The 16,287-nt window shown below is 46.4% G+C and overlaps 1 protein-coding gene across 1 annotated transcript in view; it reads right to left on the minus strand.

Annotated features, from left to right (window-relative positions):
* SGPP2 (sphingosine-1-phosphate phosphatase 2) overlaps window positions 1-16,287 on the minus strand; it is a 34,092-nt gene that overhangs the window by 3,908 nt on the left and 13,897 nt on the right. The window contains exons 2-4 of the mRNA XM_030954547.1: window positions 15,679-15,837; window positions 5,846-6,025; window positions 3,587-3,676 (exon numbers count right to left, since the gene is read on the minus strand). Coding sequence (XP_030810407.1) covers window positions 3,587-3,676; window positions 5,846-6,025; window positions 15,679-15,837 — 429 coding nt within the window. The remainder of the gene's footprint in view (window positions 1-3,586; window positions 3,677-5,845; window positions 6,026-15,678; window positions 15,838-16,287) is intronic.

Genomic DNA, 16,287 nt, shown 5'->3' on the forward strand with positions numbered 1-16,287 from the left:
AAGAACATACTTTTTGCACTGCTCATAAGTAAAATAAAACATGCATTTTTAAGAAGTAATGCTTATTTCATCATTACATTTGTTGATTTTGTGTGTTTTATAATGCATGTATCAGTACGGTAGCATATGTATACAATTTGTAAGTGTATACATATAAAAACATATATCTGTATCAGTACAGTAGCATATGTATAAAATTTGTAAGTGTATATATATATAATATATATTTTATATATTTATATAGGAGGCCAGCGGCTTATTCTGTTTTTCCCCCCATCCACTAATATCTGGGCTTCTCATTTTGGAAACTCCTCCCTAGAAGCTGCTGGAGAGCTCAGGACATGCCTGGCTGTCTGTGGTGGTCCCTTCATTCCCGGTGTGCGCGAGCAAATTTGATTTTTTGAACACCCAGACGAGGTGGGCAAGATCCACACCAACAGCTACATTTAGCAGTGCAGAATTAATGATGTCTCCCCTTGCCTGTTCAGCTAAGGACAAGATGGGAAGAGGAGGGATGGCTCCAATTTCTGCGAGAACTTCTTAGCGCACCCTCCCTGCCGTGCCCCCCGGAGCAGGAGCTGAGTTTTCCCCGGGGGTGGAGCTGCTGTTAGCACGCCCAGGAAGCACATTCCTGCCCGTCTGCCTGTGTAAACAGATTAGCCTCTCGCCAAGCCCTCAATTATAAAGGAATTTTTAAATAAGGGCAGGCACGGATTTTGCTCAAGGTGCAGAACTACCTGCAGAATTTAAAACCTCCGGTTGCTGGGAGGTTCATCCATCCTGCTGGGATGCTCCAGCTGTTTTGGCACAGACGAATCATCCCCAGGCTCCATCTACCTCCCCTGGAGCCCCTCCACTGCCACGCAGCTCAGCCCTGCTCCCGCACAGCGCCAAACATCTGCCCTGCTTCCCTGGTATTGCCAGTCCAAGCAGAAAGAACGCTTTCCTATTCTGTCTGGTACAGGGTCACTTACTGCCTGCATCCCCTTACATTTCACTTACTGTGAGACACCACTCAGGCTCCTCAACTCCGCTCCTAAGGACTGTGCTACACAGTGTGTGAAGTACTGGGACTATGTTGGGTGTTTATCAGCTTTAAAATATCTAAGGTAAATTCAGGGTTGGTAGTATTAAAAAACCTGAAATACAGCCCAGCAAAGAGGCAGAGGGGGAGCTTCAGAACACACACTCCCACCCCTCAATGGGAAGTGTAATCAGAAATAAATGCATCAACACTAAATGGGTACATCTCAGGGGGAAAAAAGCTCTTCAGGGTTTTTTGGTTATAAAAAGTGACCATGCTGCTCAGCACAGGAGATTCTTGCTTCTAGCTCAGGGCAGTTGCAGTGCCAGCGAGTTTCTCCCCACATCAGCTGTGGCTCTGGAGGGAATGGCTCATATCATCTCCAATTGCTTCTTGTTTCTCAAAAATAACCTCTAAAATCTTACAGAATCACTGTTTCAAAGTGTGTCCAAATTTTTACATTTTTTTTAACTATGCCTTTTCCAGGTAGCTCCAGATCCCCTCTTTACCAGGTCCTCGGACTCCATAATTTGAAACCTGCAAAAAAAGAACCCTGCATTTCCCCTGCTTTTCCACACACATGGGACACACTGATGTTGAGGTGGTGGAGATGGGTGGTTGTAACTCAATTGCCTGTCAGCAGTCTGAGTGCATTGCTCCCACCCCAGTCTCTGGCTGGGTGATGCTGTCCTGGTAACAGCCTAGGCCATGGGTGTTTGTTCCCTTTTCCCTGGGCATAGTATTCATTCTGGCACAGCTGGAAGGATGCAGATAGCTCCCATACCAGCTGACTGCCTCTCCAGGAGGTCTTTAATAGTAATATCTCTTCTAATTACATCACTACGCTGTCTGATACCACTCCTCATTCAAAAGCAAGGCCAGCAGTGCTAAAATACAAACAGATTTGTAGAGTTGAGACTACAGAAGATGAGATTCTGCACTGGAGCTGCAGGAAAGCACAATGCAACTGCCCTTGTCACTCGTTCTCTGGTTCCTCAAACAGGAAAAATTCAGTTACACCAAGTCCATGGATACTTGTTACCCATTCCTTTGCTTTACTAAAATGCTATGACCACTTAATACATTATTCCATCCTTTCTGTTAAGGCCGCAGTTAAAAACCCAGAGGCTCTTTCAGCTGATGGCTTGGCACTGCTGTGCCTCAGCCTGGTGATGTGACAGCTCAGGGCAGGAGCTGTCCCACCAAGTGACACAAACAGCTCTGAGCTTCTTCCCCAAAGAACCATCACTGCTGGTGGCACAGCAGAGCCAGTCCCTGTGGTGACAAGCTGCTGCAGAGAGGGGCTGTGTGTGATCACTGGGGCCTTTCCCAGCTCCATCCCCACCATGGCTCACACAGGATAAAGACCCCAGGCAAGCACATTTGCCCTTTTGGAAAGCAGCATTGCTCACACTTCAGCTAAGAAGCTTTTTTTAAAATTTTATTTTACAGCCCTTTTCTATCATGTCAAAAGCACAAAGGACTTTTTCTTCTTTACCCTAAAATCCATCTAAATTTAGAGGGGTCTTTCATTATGATGGGCCAGCAAGAGAAGTATGCAAAGAATTCTTCCTGATTGACTTAAGGTCAGTGGCCCAGAAAGGGTGTCTGCAGCCTCCATGTAAGATATTGTTTTGGTCCACTGGGCCTGAAAGGGAAGGTCAAGCTATATTTTATAGCTAACCTTAATCTCATGAGGGGTCCCTTTCTTACAGCCATCAAGTCTCATTATAAACATAATTATAACTTAGTAAGAAAGGTTCAATTATTTATGCGTATGCAACCAACAACATATCAAACTCCTGTGAGGAAATAGCCTGAAGTTTTTATCCATATTTGGGAAGCTGGACTGCCTCTCTGTCCACTGCATAGAACAGATCAATAAAGTTTCCTCTTGTCCTGAATGAACCAGCTATCACAGGCACACTGAAATTAGCTCCTCCTAAAGCAGCACTGATGTCTCTAAGCAACTATGCCCAGCAAGTCTGTCATATAAAATCACAACTATTTTATAATTATTTTCAGACAAACTATTTGTGCATCTCAGTCCCTTGGGAAGCATTTCCTTCCAGCTGAAAAGAAGAAAGCTGTCATTTGTGGGTGCCTGCCCGCTGACAGGAGCCCTGCTGCGGGCCGGCCCTCAGGGCAGCTCGCTGGCCACGCTTTAGCCCGTGACTCACGGAGCTGCAATCCCTGCCGGCACTCCCAGGCTGAACCAGCCCCGGCTATTCTCGCTGAAAACAGCGATACTATTGCACAAAGGCCTTTGCTAAGGAGCAGCGTGGTTGCCCAAGCGCATTCCTCGCAATTAAACTTTCGAAATGGAGAACCCCATTGAGGTGCCGGGCTGGGCTCACCCGGCTCGGCCCAGGCCCAGGCGCTGCGGCCTCCCCGCGCTGGAATCACCCCATGGAGACTCCAATTGCGATAGCCCGAGGGATTCCCCGCAGCTCCCCTCAGTGCACGGCCCCAAACCCAGCGGCACAACTCGTCTGTTCCTGAGCTGGCACGGCCACCAGCTTGGGGAGCTGCAGGAAAGCAGAGCTGGAGGCACATCCTTACCAGGACCGTGTGCATCCCTGTGTAGAGCCTGCTCAGGCACACCAACGTCGAGAACACGAACGCTGCTGCGAGGCCGAGCTCGAATGGATACTGTGAAAAGGGGAAAAAAAAAATTAAATACACCATTAAACCAAGCAGCTGGACTGACATAAGGATCTTGTGCTGGGAAGGGGCTCCTGAGCTGTGCTTTCCTCAGGAGATGAATGTGACCTGAGACAAGGTCCCCCTTAACCAACACTCAACCCTGCTGGAAGGTCATTTCGTCTTCTGCAAGATCTGCTCTCTCTGTGGCGACATCTGGGTAATAAATGGTACTTGCAGAATTGTTCTCTACAATATCTACCTGCAAAACCCACATTAGTGTTAAAGAGCTTAAGGAAAAAGGCACGGCATGTTGTACAAGGCATGGCTGAGGCAGCGCTGCAGTCTGAGCTCAGCCAAGGGGACTGTGACAGCTGCAGGGTGTGACCAGAAGTGTGATCAATAGTCCTTGAGCAGTGGGCTGAGTGGGGAGAATCAATGTCTGGGCTGAGATCACAATCCAGCTATTAAAGCAGTCAGGAGCACTCTTCTCCATGACACTTAAAGGTTTAATTATCATATGAACCTGGTTTTGCCTAATACCCTCTCTGAGTAGCCTAAAAACACGGAAAGAACATTTAAATAAATCAGCATTTAAAATTTTAAAAAAACCCCACATTTGGTCAAGAATAAGCTTAACATATTAGCCTTTAATCCATTCATTCAAACCCTGAAACTGAGTGGGCTGCTGGGCTCCTTTAAGTCCATAAGGGAGATTTTTCTGTAAAGAGTAAACCAACTCAAAATATAAATAAATGCAATTAATTAATCCAATTTGACACAAAGTCTCCATATTCTGCCTGAGGCTCATGACTGACCAGGGTGGTCACAGGTCAGCACAAAAATGCCCCTGTGGAAATTCTAAGCATAACAGCTCTCTTCTGACCCTTTTCCCTGGCATATTCCAGCCTGCTAAATAAAGAGCTCAGACCCAGCTGCATATGTCACTCCCAGTTCATAAAACACTATTTTTCCTCATTTCTCTAAGCCTTTGAAGCATTTGCACCCACTTGACTCCTCCCTCAGCAGGCAGCCTTCAAGCTAGTCCAGATCAGTAATTGATGATTAGGGCATGTTGAGAAGATAGCAGCATAATGTACTAGGAGATTTTTCCATCTTAATAGAGGCAATTAAACCATTTAATTATTTGACAGCAGCTTTATAGTTTCATGGCAGTTTCCAGGAAGCACAAGACAGCCTGTGAAGAGCTGCATGTCCCTCTGGTCACTTGTGGATTGAGGAGAAGGTGATGCTGACCTGGTCATCCTGGCAGCCCTGACACATGGGGTGGGTCTGGCTTCCAAATATATGACAATATATATGACAAATATTCCCTCTTATGGCTCCTTGTCCCCATGTCGCTGTCAAGCTGCTCTGACCAGTTACCACACATGGGTTTATCCTTTGAGGGGGCTGAGAAATATTCTTAAATACAGTGCAGCCAGGAAGTTATTATTGCTAGGGTACAGGAAACACAGGCTTGGATTCATTAAACAGAATGAAAATAATCATCATGGAGAAATGAGTTTCCAGGAAATAAACATTTTAGGAAGATGATGAGGAAAAATGAGACTTCCCCAAGCAGCCTGCAGCTCCTACAGTGCAGTGAAGTTGCTGTTACTCCTCTGACAAGCATGTTGTGTTACTCCCCTTCCCAGTCATGTTGTGTGCTGTTAGTCTAACACAGGCTGGAGCCAGGGGATTTCCAGGAATGCTTTTGCTTTCATACAGAAACCATGTGACACAGAGCTCCTTTGGTTTCCCTGGGAGCCAGCATGTCCCAGTGTGCAGCAGTGACTTGGTGGGCATGGGGTGAACACAAAATGCTGGCTGCCAGGCACCTGCCCTGCGTGGTCACCCCACATGCAAAAACACAGTGACCCCCCCAAACTACAGCAGTGCAGTGCAGCCTGCCAGCAGCTCTGAGAGGAATCCATACATAAAAAAGGACATTTCCACTAAATTTCTTTTTGTGTCTATTATTGACCAGCTACAGGTAAGCGCAGGGAAGAATACACATGTGTGAAAATAAATCAAGAACTCTTCTGGAAGTAGCAACATCTTTGGATTTGCAAGCTTTATGTGGCTTGCTGGAAGCAAGCCTTTTCTTTTCTTAATGTATTTTCTTTTTCTTCTTCTGTTTTTTTTTTGTTTTTTGGTTTTTTTTTGTACCCCTACCTTGTACTGGTTCATGGTGGCAATGAAAAAGGAGAAGGAGATGGCTGTAGCTGCCATGGCGTGGGTGGATGGCATCCCATACTCTGCATTTGTCCTCATCTCGAGCTTCACAACAGGTGGTGACAGGGGCCGAGGCCACTTCAGGATGTCCTTGGAGACCTGGCCTATGTACATCACTATCTGGGGACAGGAAAGGCCACAGGCTGTCAGTCAGCACAGGCAATCCCCATGCAGCCCACCCAAGAACCACCTGTATTTCTGTGCTTTTTCCTGCAGAATCCAGCCCTCCAAGCAAAGAATTTATCCCCTGAATTATTAAAGGGGTTTCCATTAGCTCAGCCAGCGAAGGAAGTGGCGGTTTTGCTGCACTCTGTGGTAACCTGAGCAGAAGTGGGACCAAAAGGAGGGTTGGCTGATGAGATTCAGCAGTACAGGACAGTGTGAGACAGACAGCTGGCTCCCACCCCATGCCAGAGTATTTTATGTTTCCTCCCTATCTCTTACAACCTCTCTCCTGCAAAGAAAGCAGCCATAGGAGAAAATTTTCCACCCCATCTTCAAATCAGAGCTGTGTCCAGCAGCAGCTCCCCCATTTCCTGCAGCTCCCACTCACCCACAGCTGCAGGAACCCTGCCGGGACACAGCACCCCTGTGGTTATTAAATGACAGCCTCAGCATCCTCACAGAGGCTGCAGAGGGAAAACTGGACAGGCAGCATGAACTACCAGTTCTCCTGCCTAACTCCCCAGTAAAAGGCTTCTATTCCCTGCTTGGGACACCAGAGGTTTAAGCAAGGGCTGCATTAATTCGCTCTGGAACACAGCAACACAGTACTGTTAGGGGAAATGTGTCACATTCTCAGGTCAGCAAGGGAAGCAGAGGCAAGGGACAATGCTGTCCAGTAACCCTGAGAAGTGCTGCCCATTCAGCCATGGGCATCCGTGGCTCCTTAGCACCCTCTTCCCCAAGGCAGTAGGCTCTCAGCATCCACAGTGAGGACATCTGAGAAAAGTTAACCAGGCTGTGTCTGTAGGATGTATTTGCTTTCTGTTGTAGCCCTCCTCCCTTTACATAATGTAGCCACACATAGGCAGAGGAGGCTTTTTAAAACAAAGCCAAGCAAACCTTTTTTTTTTTTTTTTTTTTTAGTACAAAAGTCAGGTTAACTGATGTCTACCATGAAAGCTCAGTTGCTGTGTGAGACAGCTTACTCTTCTGCTTCTCATGCTTCCACCAGCAGAAGAGGGGGCTTAAAATAACATCCTTCCCTTGCTACTGGTGTTGGCCATATGCTGGAACAGCAACACGATCACCCACTGCCACATTTGTCACCAGGCACATTGCATCCCTCTCTCTCTCTCATCAGCCATTAAAAAAATGGTTTCACATAAAAGAAAGGTGGCAGGATTCAGGATTCAGGACCAGGAAAAAGCCTGACATTCCTTCATCCTTCTCTCTACAGCACATGCCAGAGAGTGCTAGACTTACAGCCAGCACCAGGACCTGGAAAAGTGACTGCTGGTGCCTTTGCATTCTTTATCCCTCACCCTGTGAATCACATCACTGCCTCATTATCAGCAGCAGGTGGGACATACTGGCTGCTCCTGTGGACACACACAGCAAAGGGAAGGCACTGAATACCCTGCCCCACACTGCACAGTAAACAAAGGCTCAAGGAACAAACATCTTTTAAAAACCTACTGTGTGGGTTTATTTAGTTAATGCCTTCAGTTTCCAAATGGATGCAGGCACATGTTTGGAAGTTAATTAAATTCCAAGGTTGAAAGAAAAATTGCTCTCTCGGGCAGAACATAAAACATTGAGGCTGCCATTTGTGATACCATCTGAGAGGCAAGGTAGGATGAGCCAGTTTATCAGCAGTCCTCTGTAATAATGACTTCCACTTGTGGAAGTATTATTAGCACTAGAACATAAGAGCATTGCAGAAAAGGAAATGAGTCATCTCAAAAATGAAGGCTATGCTAGGACTCCTGTGATGGTGAAAAACAGACTGAATGCTGGAGGTGGGATGGGTAAGTGAAAATACCAGGCATCCTCACAACACCCTCCCCTTCCTGGCATACCAGATAAAATTCTGACCCTTCTACTTTTTAGAAACAAATTGTATAGAAGGTAAGGAGAGGTGAGACGACTTTCATAAAACATGCAGGGGACTCCAGAATATGCCCAGACTAAGCACTGATCTCTGAAACACCAGACCTTTGCCTTTATCTCCTTTGGGTACCATGCACATGGCTTTACACACATTATCCTGAATTATGGCACTTGTGGGTGGGGTAAAACACCCCCCAGCAGCTGAACTGGCAGGCTGCCTGAGAGAATGATGGCAGGTGCACATTGCTAAAGGCCACCCCGCACAGGTGGGGCTGTCACCTGCACCCCACGGGCTGCAGGGGCAGGGGGAGCTCGGCACTGCCCAGGCTCTGTATGGGCTGCAGGGGCTGGGGGAGCTCGGCACTGCCCAGGCTGCAGGGGCTGGGGGAGCTCGGCACTGCCCAGGCTCTGTATGGGCTGCAGGGGCAGGGGGAGCTCGGCACTGCCCAGGCTCTGTATGGGCTGCAGGGGCTGTGGGAGCTCGGCACTGCCCAGGCTCTGTATGGGCTGCAGGGGCTGGGGGAGCTCGGCACTGCCCAGGCTCTGTATGGGCTGCAGGGGCAGGGGGAGCTCAGCACTGCCCAGGCTGTGCGGGCTAGAGGGGCTGGGGGAGCTCAGCACTGCCCAGGCTGCAGGGTCACAGCACTACCCAGGCTCTGCCCAGGCTCTTTGCTCACAGCACGGCAAAGCAAACAGAGCTCCTGGCAGAGCTGCCTGCCCCAGGCAGTGGGTGCCCTCCCTGGGGACAGCCCCGTGCAGGAGTGGCACTAGTGGGATCCACCCGGCAGTGCCTACCCCTGCCCTTCTCTCATGCACATCCATGTTTTCCCAATGCAGTGAAAATGGCTCTGAACTCTGCCGGGTTAAATCCTTGCAACAAATTTAAGCAGTGATAAAAAACAAACAAACAAAAAAAAAAATCCCCAAACTGTAAGCAACTTAAACCCAAGACCTTGTTCAAACTCTGGTGCCTACCACTACAGCTGGGCTGTGCTAAGGGCAATAGCAACCCTTTACAGTAAGCCAGGACTCCAGGTGAAGTAAAGGCAAGGCTTTATTGCCACTTTGGGTGAACAGCATTACATTTTACTACACAAAGGCAATTGGCAGTTGCTATAGCAGCAAGACAGCCTTTGTAGTCTTTTTCTGAGAGCTTCCTCTTAATTTGCTCTGAGTCATATATATGGTCTGTCTCCAAAAATACTTCTTCATCTGAGCCTTTGCATCAGGATAAACAAGACAAACCTATCTTTGTATTTTAACAGATTTTGCTTTAGTGAACAGCTACAGGACCCAATTTGATGCATTAACATCCACACAGGTGTGGATATCTATTCATTTGTTCCAACATCTGCAGGAGATCCCTCTGGGGTGAGGGGCTGCTCCCCTCCTCCTGAGCATCTGAGTGCCATGAAGTGACCTGTTTCCCTGACATTCCCATGCCTCCGGTGTGTAAGTCAACCATGTAAGAGGAGGTTTTTCTCACCTGCAGGTGTTGTCTGGCATTTGCAATAGTTTCCCCTCACTCCTCACATGCATCACTCCCATGACAGGAAGCAAGAGCTCTGGAAGCAGATTTACCACCACAGTGCAGACTCAGTGCAGACAGACACAACTAAGCCAGTTCCCTGTGCAGAGGTGTGGCAGCACTGCCACAGAGTGCAGTTTCCCCTGTGGAAAGTTCCTATGGCAGCTGCCCAGACCCTGAGCCTGGCAGCTTTGAGGAACATGCTCAGTGCTGCAGGTGGGCTGTGTGTGACATCCTCCTTCATCCCTGCCCTGCTACAACCTCTGCACAGGATGGACACACCTGAGCCTCTCACTGGCATATGAAGGTCAGGAGGACCAATTCTTTTTTTATTCTGTAATATTTCAGCTAACAAAAGGGAACCAGATCATATTTGTTTTCAGCTTCTGATTTTGCAGCTGTCCTTATCTTCATTATTGATCTGTTAAAAGGACAAAATTCTAGAGAAGACACATGGTCAAATTGCATTGGCAATTTCTTCCCTGAGACTCAGTGTGGCAGCCTGACTTTGAATCTGCTGGTTTAGCTCCAAAATAGAAACTCTATAACCTGGCTCTAGAAACCCTGGGCTGCAGTAGTATATGCCATCTTCCCAGAAAGGAAATTTACAGTTTGAAAATGATGTTACTTTGGGTTTCTTTCACAAGCACTGTGCACTGATAGGAGTGACCAAGCATATTGAAGAAAAAAAAGAAAGATGCACTATTAATAAACATTTTCAGATTAGTCAAGCAGCAGTAAAGACTGTATGTGGTTGGTGAGGCAGGCGTGACTCTGATTTCCCATACAGAAATTAAGCCAAGCACCCAGCCTGCACTGGTCTGTTCTCAGCATCCCCCAAGTGAAGTGACCAGATAAACACTGCAGCAGATTCTAACTGTGACTGTGTCTCTCAGGCATCACTTGGTTCAGAGTGGAAGAGGAGCAGGGCAGGGAAGAGCTTGTCCTTGTGGAGGTACTCCTCCTACCCTCCAGTCAGTGCCAAGAGCTAAGGCTTGGCTCCAGGAAAGCACACCATGGAAGTCACTGAGCAGCACTGCTGGCCCCTTGCCCTGGCAGCAGCCCAGGTGGAGGAAGCCCTGCAGGGCAGAGGAGCCCCAGACAGCCCCAGCCTGGGGCCCTAAACCACCCACAGATTGTGTCCTGCTCCCCAGCCCCCCCTGAAACGCCGGGCTGCTCCCCATGTGCCAACCCCAGCAGCAGGGCTGGCATCCTCCTTGAGGCACACACACCTTGGGAGAGGGCAGCTGGCTCTCCCAGAGCTGCACACACCTTGGGAGAGGGCAGCTGGCTCTCCCAGAGCTGCACACACCTTGGGAGAGGGCAGCTGGCTCTCCTAGAGCTGCACACACTTTGGCAGAGAGCAGCTGGCTCTCCTAAAGCTCCAGCACCTGCTGTTTCCAGCGTGAGTATTGCTTCCCAGAAAATACATCAACCTTGTCCTGGCTGCACAGGAACTTTGCATGTTTCCCAAGGGTTTGGCCAGGGTCCATGGGACATTCAAGGTCACATTCAGCTGGTGGGATGCTCAAATCCTTGGGCTGTCCCAGCCACCATGGAAACAGCAAATCCAACAGGCAGGTCTCCAGCCCACCAAGCAACACAGCATTCACAGCACAGCACAGGGCAGCAGGAGGCAGGGGGACGGGGAAGACACAGCATGGGCAGCTTCCAAAAAAGTTATACATATATATAGATATAGATACAGATATATAGATATAAAAGGAAGGAGGACTTTGTCTCAATTCAGGCTTCAGAAACACAAAACCAGAACCAGATTAGTAGAACCTCGAGCCTCCAGAAGCACAACCAGCCAACACTTAACACATTCACTCTGTCTTTAAAAGAAGCCTTTAGACAAAATCTATGAGGTAGTTGACTATCTTATAATGGGTTTAGAGAAGGAAATTTGGGTCCAGGCTCCTGGCAGCAAGGAAAAGTACTGTCACATTGATCTGGTTTGTCATCTAACTTCTAAAACTGTAAACTGTTACACCTAGAAGTTCTATTGAAATACAAAAGGTTTCCTGTTGAAACTTCACCTTAAATGATTCAGAGCTTGTCTCAGTTATGAAAGCCTTATTGGCACTTTTTCTTCAAGGGTGGAGTACAGCTGCCAGCTCTTGCAAAATTCCCTTTCAATCAACACTTTATCAACTTGCACACAGCATTTATTTTTGTATGCTGACATGTAGTTACTCATGTGCCTGAATACAATTTTACATGTTCTTGTGCTGTGCAATATTTGGAGCTTGGCTTTCAAGTGACTGTGTTTGTCAGCAGCTCCAGGCTTGTTTCAGTGAAGTGTTGCAAAGGCACTAAAATGAACAAACATAAGAATTGTTAAACCCAAAGTTTGCTTCCAAGGGTGTTTTCAATCACTGCACAGCAATATCAGTGGCATCACAATTGCAGGTGAACTCCTGCTGGTTAGGAAACTCCTGGTTACCCTGAGAGGGAGTTCAGGGCTCATCATTGCTGAGTAACCAAGTGCTGACAGCCTTTAAAAAACTGTACCTCAGAAAAGCCAGATGGAATGCTGAAGTGCCATGGATTCAGACCCAGGGCCTTCTCAGATTGCTGCAGGTGTCCCCACACAGTGCTGCTCAGGGAGCCCCGAGGGGCACACACAGCCTGGCATCACCAGACACCCAAACTCTGCCTCCCTTCAGAGGTGCCACCTACCCCTGAGTCAGCACTTATCATTGGCACATGCCAAAAGCTCCCACACCTGCCCCGACAAAGTCCACGCTGGCCAGCTCGTATTTACACTGCAGAAATTAAAGTTGTATAGGCTATGAACAGGTGTGGCCTGAGGAAAAAACACAGAAAAAGAGATTTCCAGGCATGCTGAATAGCAAATTGAAACAGTAAGTATTTCTTTCCATGTCTCTGCCCTTGAAATTCCGCACCAAAATAAAGATTTCAAACCTGAAGCAGTACAAAAAGTAAAAAACAAACAAACAGAAACAAAGTGAGCTTTCACCTCTTGACCTGAGATGTGTAGTAAATTTAAAGTACGTTTGGGGACTGTGTGAAGCTGTTTCTCATCTCTGCACTTCCTGGCTGAAATTGCAAGAGTCACAGGCATCAAAGCCTTGCCTGTGCAGTTTCAAGAGTGTTTACTTCAAATTGCTGGAGAAGAGAAGCAAAGACACCAGGGGACCTTCATTACTGACTCAGCACCTTGCTCAGAGGTTTCATACAGTTATTTCCTCCATCTGTTCACAAAGGTAAAGCTAAAGCCTGCATATACACCCTGAATCCTCAGAGGCAAGGCCCCATGGAAGCACAACATGCTGCTTTAGGCTGCCAAAGCATCTGGATGCAAAAACAGTCAGCATTTCCCACAGCCATCCACCTGAACAGAAAAGCACAAGCAGCTGGCTCTGGGGATCCAGGGCTGGAGAAGCCACTCCAGGGTTCCAAGTCTACTACTCCTCTGCTGCTGCTGCTGCTGAAATAAACTCTTTATAATTTTTCTTTCTGCCCTTCACCCTTCTAGAGCTATTTCACAACCTTTGGCTTCAACTGAAATTATTTATGACTGCCTTATGCATGTTTCTTCTTGTGACTGTAGTTTTATTTTAAGAAGCTCCTTCCTTCCCATGGTTTTTGCAGCCAGCCCCATTCTCTCTCCAACTTCATTTTGCTAGGGATTTATCTAAGCTTTCAGTCTCTGCTCAGAAAATAGTGTGTTCTTTAATCATCCCTGGCCCTGCTCCAATTTGAAATTATCTTTCTCAAATGGGGGTGACTGGCTCTGCATAAACTATTACAGATAAGATGGCAGGAAGTCTTTGTAAACAGCATTAATGCTGCTTTAATTTTTAAGGGAAGAAACTCCCATGATTCATCCTGGGACACCAACATTGTCATTTCCCATTTGCAGCAGAAACTCACAGGTTTAAATGGGAAACAGCACAGAAAGTACCACCCTCAGCACCCTCATTCTCCAGAGCCACTTCTCCGGGCCAGTGATGTCACCCTGTGTCACCATCATCCCTGCCAACCATGTTCCCAGCATATCCATGTGCTTTGTCCCAGGTTCTTGAAAAAGTCATTGCTGGTCCAATCTCTCTCCCTGCTGAGGAGCTTCACTAACAACCTCTCCTCATCCTGAGCACCCCCTTTAAAGGAGAACTACTCCTGCCTTTCCCTTGGGGCTCTCCCTTTGATACCAGCCCCTTTCCCCAGATGGATAAGAGCCTTCTGCAGAGCATGCCTGGGTCCTGCAATTATCCCTCCATGCTCTTCCCAGCCCTCCACTCACAGCTGTTGTCAGAGACTCTCAGGCTGCCTGGATTAGTACTGTCACCTAGCACAGTTTTTCTTAGCCACACGTCATCATCATGCATTCAGAAGCATTTCTTCAAAAGTCCATCACCAAAAATCTCCAATTTAGATAAAAGCACAGCTCTGTCCCACTGACACCTTGGTGTTTCCCTTGCAACTGAGACAAATGTCACATCCATGACCAAGGCATCTGAGGCCAGGCTGGACAGGGCTTGGAGCAACCTGGACTAGTGGAAAGTGTCCCTGCCCACAGCAGGGGGATGGAAGCAGGTGATTTTTAAGGTGCCTTCCAAGCCAAGCCATTGTGTGATTTTATGACTGTTAGACCAGCAGCAGCAGCACTGCGAGTGCCACTCCCTGCTCGCCAGCAGAGACCCTCCCAGCTGAGCATGCCACAGCATTAACACGTGGCCTGCAAGGACATTTTTAGCCATTTCACAGTTACATATAATCAATGTTTTAAAAATACAGATTGTTGCAAGCCCATGCATTTAAAACAGTTTCCTCTTTTCAGTATAAAGGGCAGCTCCACAACTCAGTAAGTGAAAAATAATATTAATTATCATAATATCAGATGCTTGAATTAATTATGTCAGACTAGATCTAGCCAATGCTCAGATGAACTCCTTGCAAGGAAAAGACAAAGCAAATCTACAGAAATGCATGTAAAGTACTCTAAAGGCTCATTTTTTGAGCAGTATGCAAATCCAGAAGGCAGTGACTACCAATTTTCATCTTCTGTGGCACATTTCCAAAGGCTGTAGGTGTACTCCTGGCCACAACCCAGCTCTAGTTATACTGTGTCCACCTACTTCTAAATTTCATCTGCAAGTTATTTTTCATGTTCTGTTTATAAAATGCACTGACTAAAGTTATTGGCACAAAGCAAGTGATGTATTCTGTCCAAGACTAGGTGTATTTGAAGCATATGACTCAACTCAAGTTGTTTTCATTATTTCTTATCATATTATTTGGTCAAAAGACAAAATATGATTAACCAGAATTGACTGGATCACGCAGAAGCTTCACTGTAAATTGATGAACTTGGACATCATATTTAAGTTTTCACCAAGATTCAGTTTCTTAAATCAGTGTAGATTGATAGCAAAACCTTCAGGCTCTTGCACCTAGCAGAGGTGCTCCCTACCTCCCTTCTCTGCTCTAAAATGGTTTTATTTGGGCAGCAATATCTGATCAATACCAAGATGAGCAATGGTAGTGACAAAACAGCCAGCCCTAGCCTGAAGGGCCTGGTTATCTCCTGTTTTTTCAGTGCTACAATGGAAATGCATTATTCTGGATACCCCAAACTCATGCTGAAGCAATGCTGAAGCCAGTTAAATTGTGAATGCTGTCTATTAATAAAAATCAATGCTTTCAAGTCTTAGACTTCAACAGACCATCTGATCTTTCCCCCCTCAAGTGACAGCAGAAACACCCTGCTTATTCCACTGCAGTCTGCATATCCCTTTACTATCAGGTAATCTCAGCCAAGCCAGAACCATATGAAATTACACAGAAAAAATGAAAATAAGAGAAAGATTTCCTAAAGTGATGAAAAACAATCCCTGAAATACAATGATGCATTGTGAAAAGTTTTTTCCCAACTATTCTGTGCAAACTATATCAAAAGCAGCTCAGTCAGTGATTGTGCTGAAAAAAAGTCAGCCCAAGATGTGGCAGAGATGAAGAAACCCTGAGCCAGATGATACCTCTCACCTCCTCTCTCAGTATTGCAATGCCTTTTCTTCCTAAACACGAGCTGCACATGAATAGTGTTGGTGCTTCTTTGGTTTGAAGGGATTTTGTTCATTTGAAGGGTTGTTCTTGTTCTTAAATATTGAATTGCTATGGATACAGAATTAAAGTTTAAATTAATAATAGAAATACTTACAGACCAAACAATTATCATTCTTCTAGACACAGAGTGATCTATATTCCAGTAGGTAAATGGAAGGAAAGTGATATAAAAAATCTCTTCACCCAAAGCAGCTGAAAACTTGAACAAGTAGTAGTAGAAGTAGTTCTTCACAATATACTTCTGTGTGCAACCCTGGAAATGAGAGAATGTTACTGTTTTAGTGAAGTAGAAAAATATAACAAACACTTAAAATATTATAACTGCTACAGTTCCCAGTCCTTAAACCAAACAGTTGTTATAAGAAGTGTCAAGAAATGAAGTTCAACTTTTGTACTAGAATGAAAGCTGTAGTAGTGATAGCACAGCTACATTTCCTGCAGAGCAGAAATCCAGTCAGACTAACTAAGGCAGCAGTCACAGGGACAAAGACTTTCAAGAGATGGGATCAGCCTTTCCTCCAGGGTAATCAGGTGTATAAGTTTGAAGTTTCTACATCAGTAGACAAAGCCACCACTGCTTTCACTGGAAATGCATCTTGAGGTGAAAAACTTGAATGGCAATCACTGAACTACTTCATTTAAAATTTGCCTCTTTATAATCTCTGAGATTTGCTGCCAGGTGCTGCTGACAACAGCCCTCAAC

Source organism: Camarhynchus parvulus, chromosome 9 (genome assembly GCF_901933205.1).
Source record: "Camarhynchus parvulus chromosome 9, STF_HiC, whole genome shotgun sequence".
NCBI classification, from domain to species: Eukaryota; Metazoa; Chordata; class Aves; order Passeriformes; family Thraupidae; genus Camarhynchus; species Camarhynchus parvulus.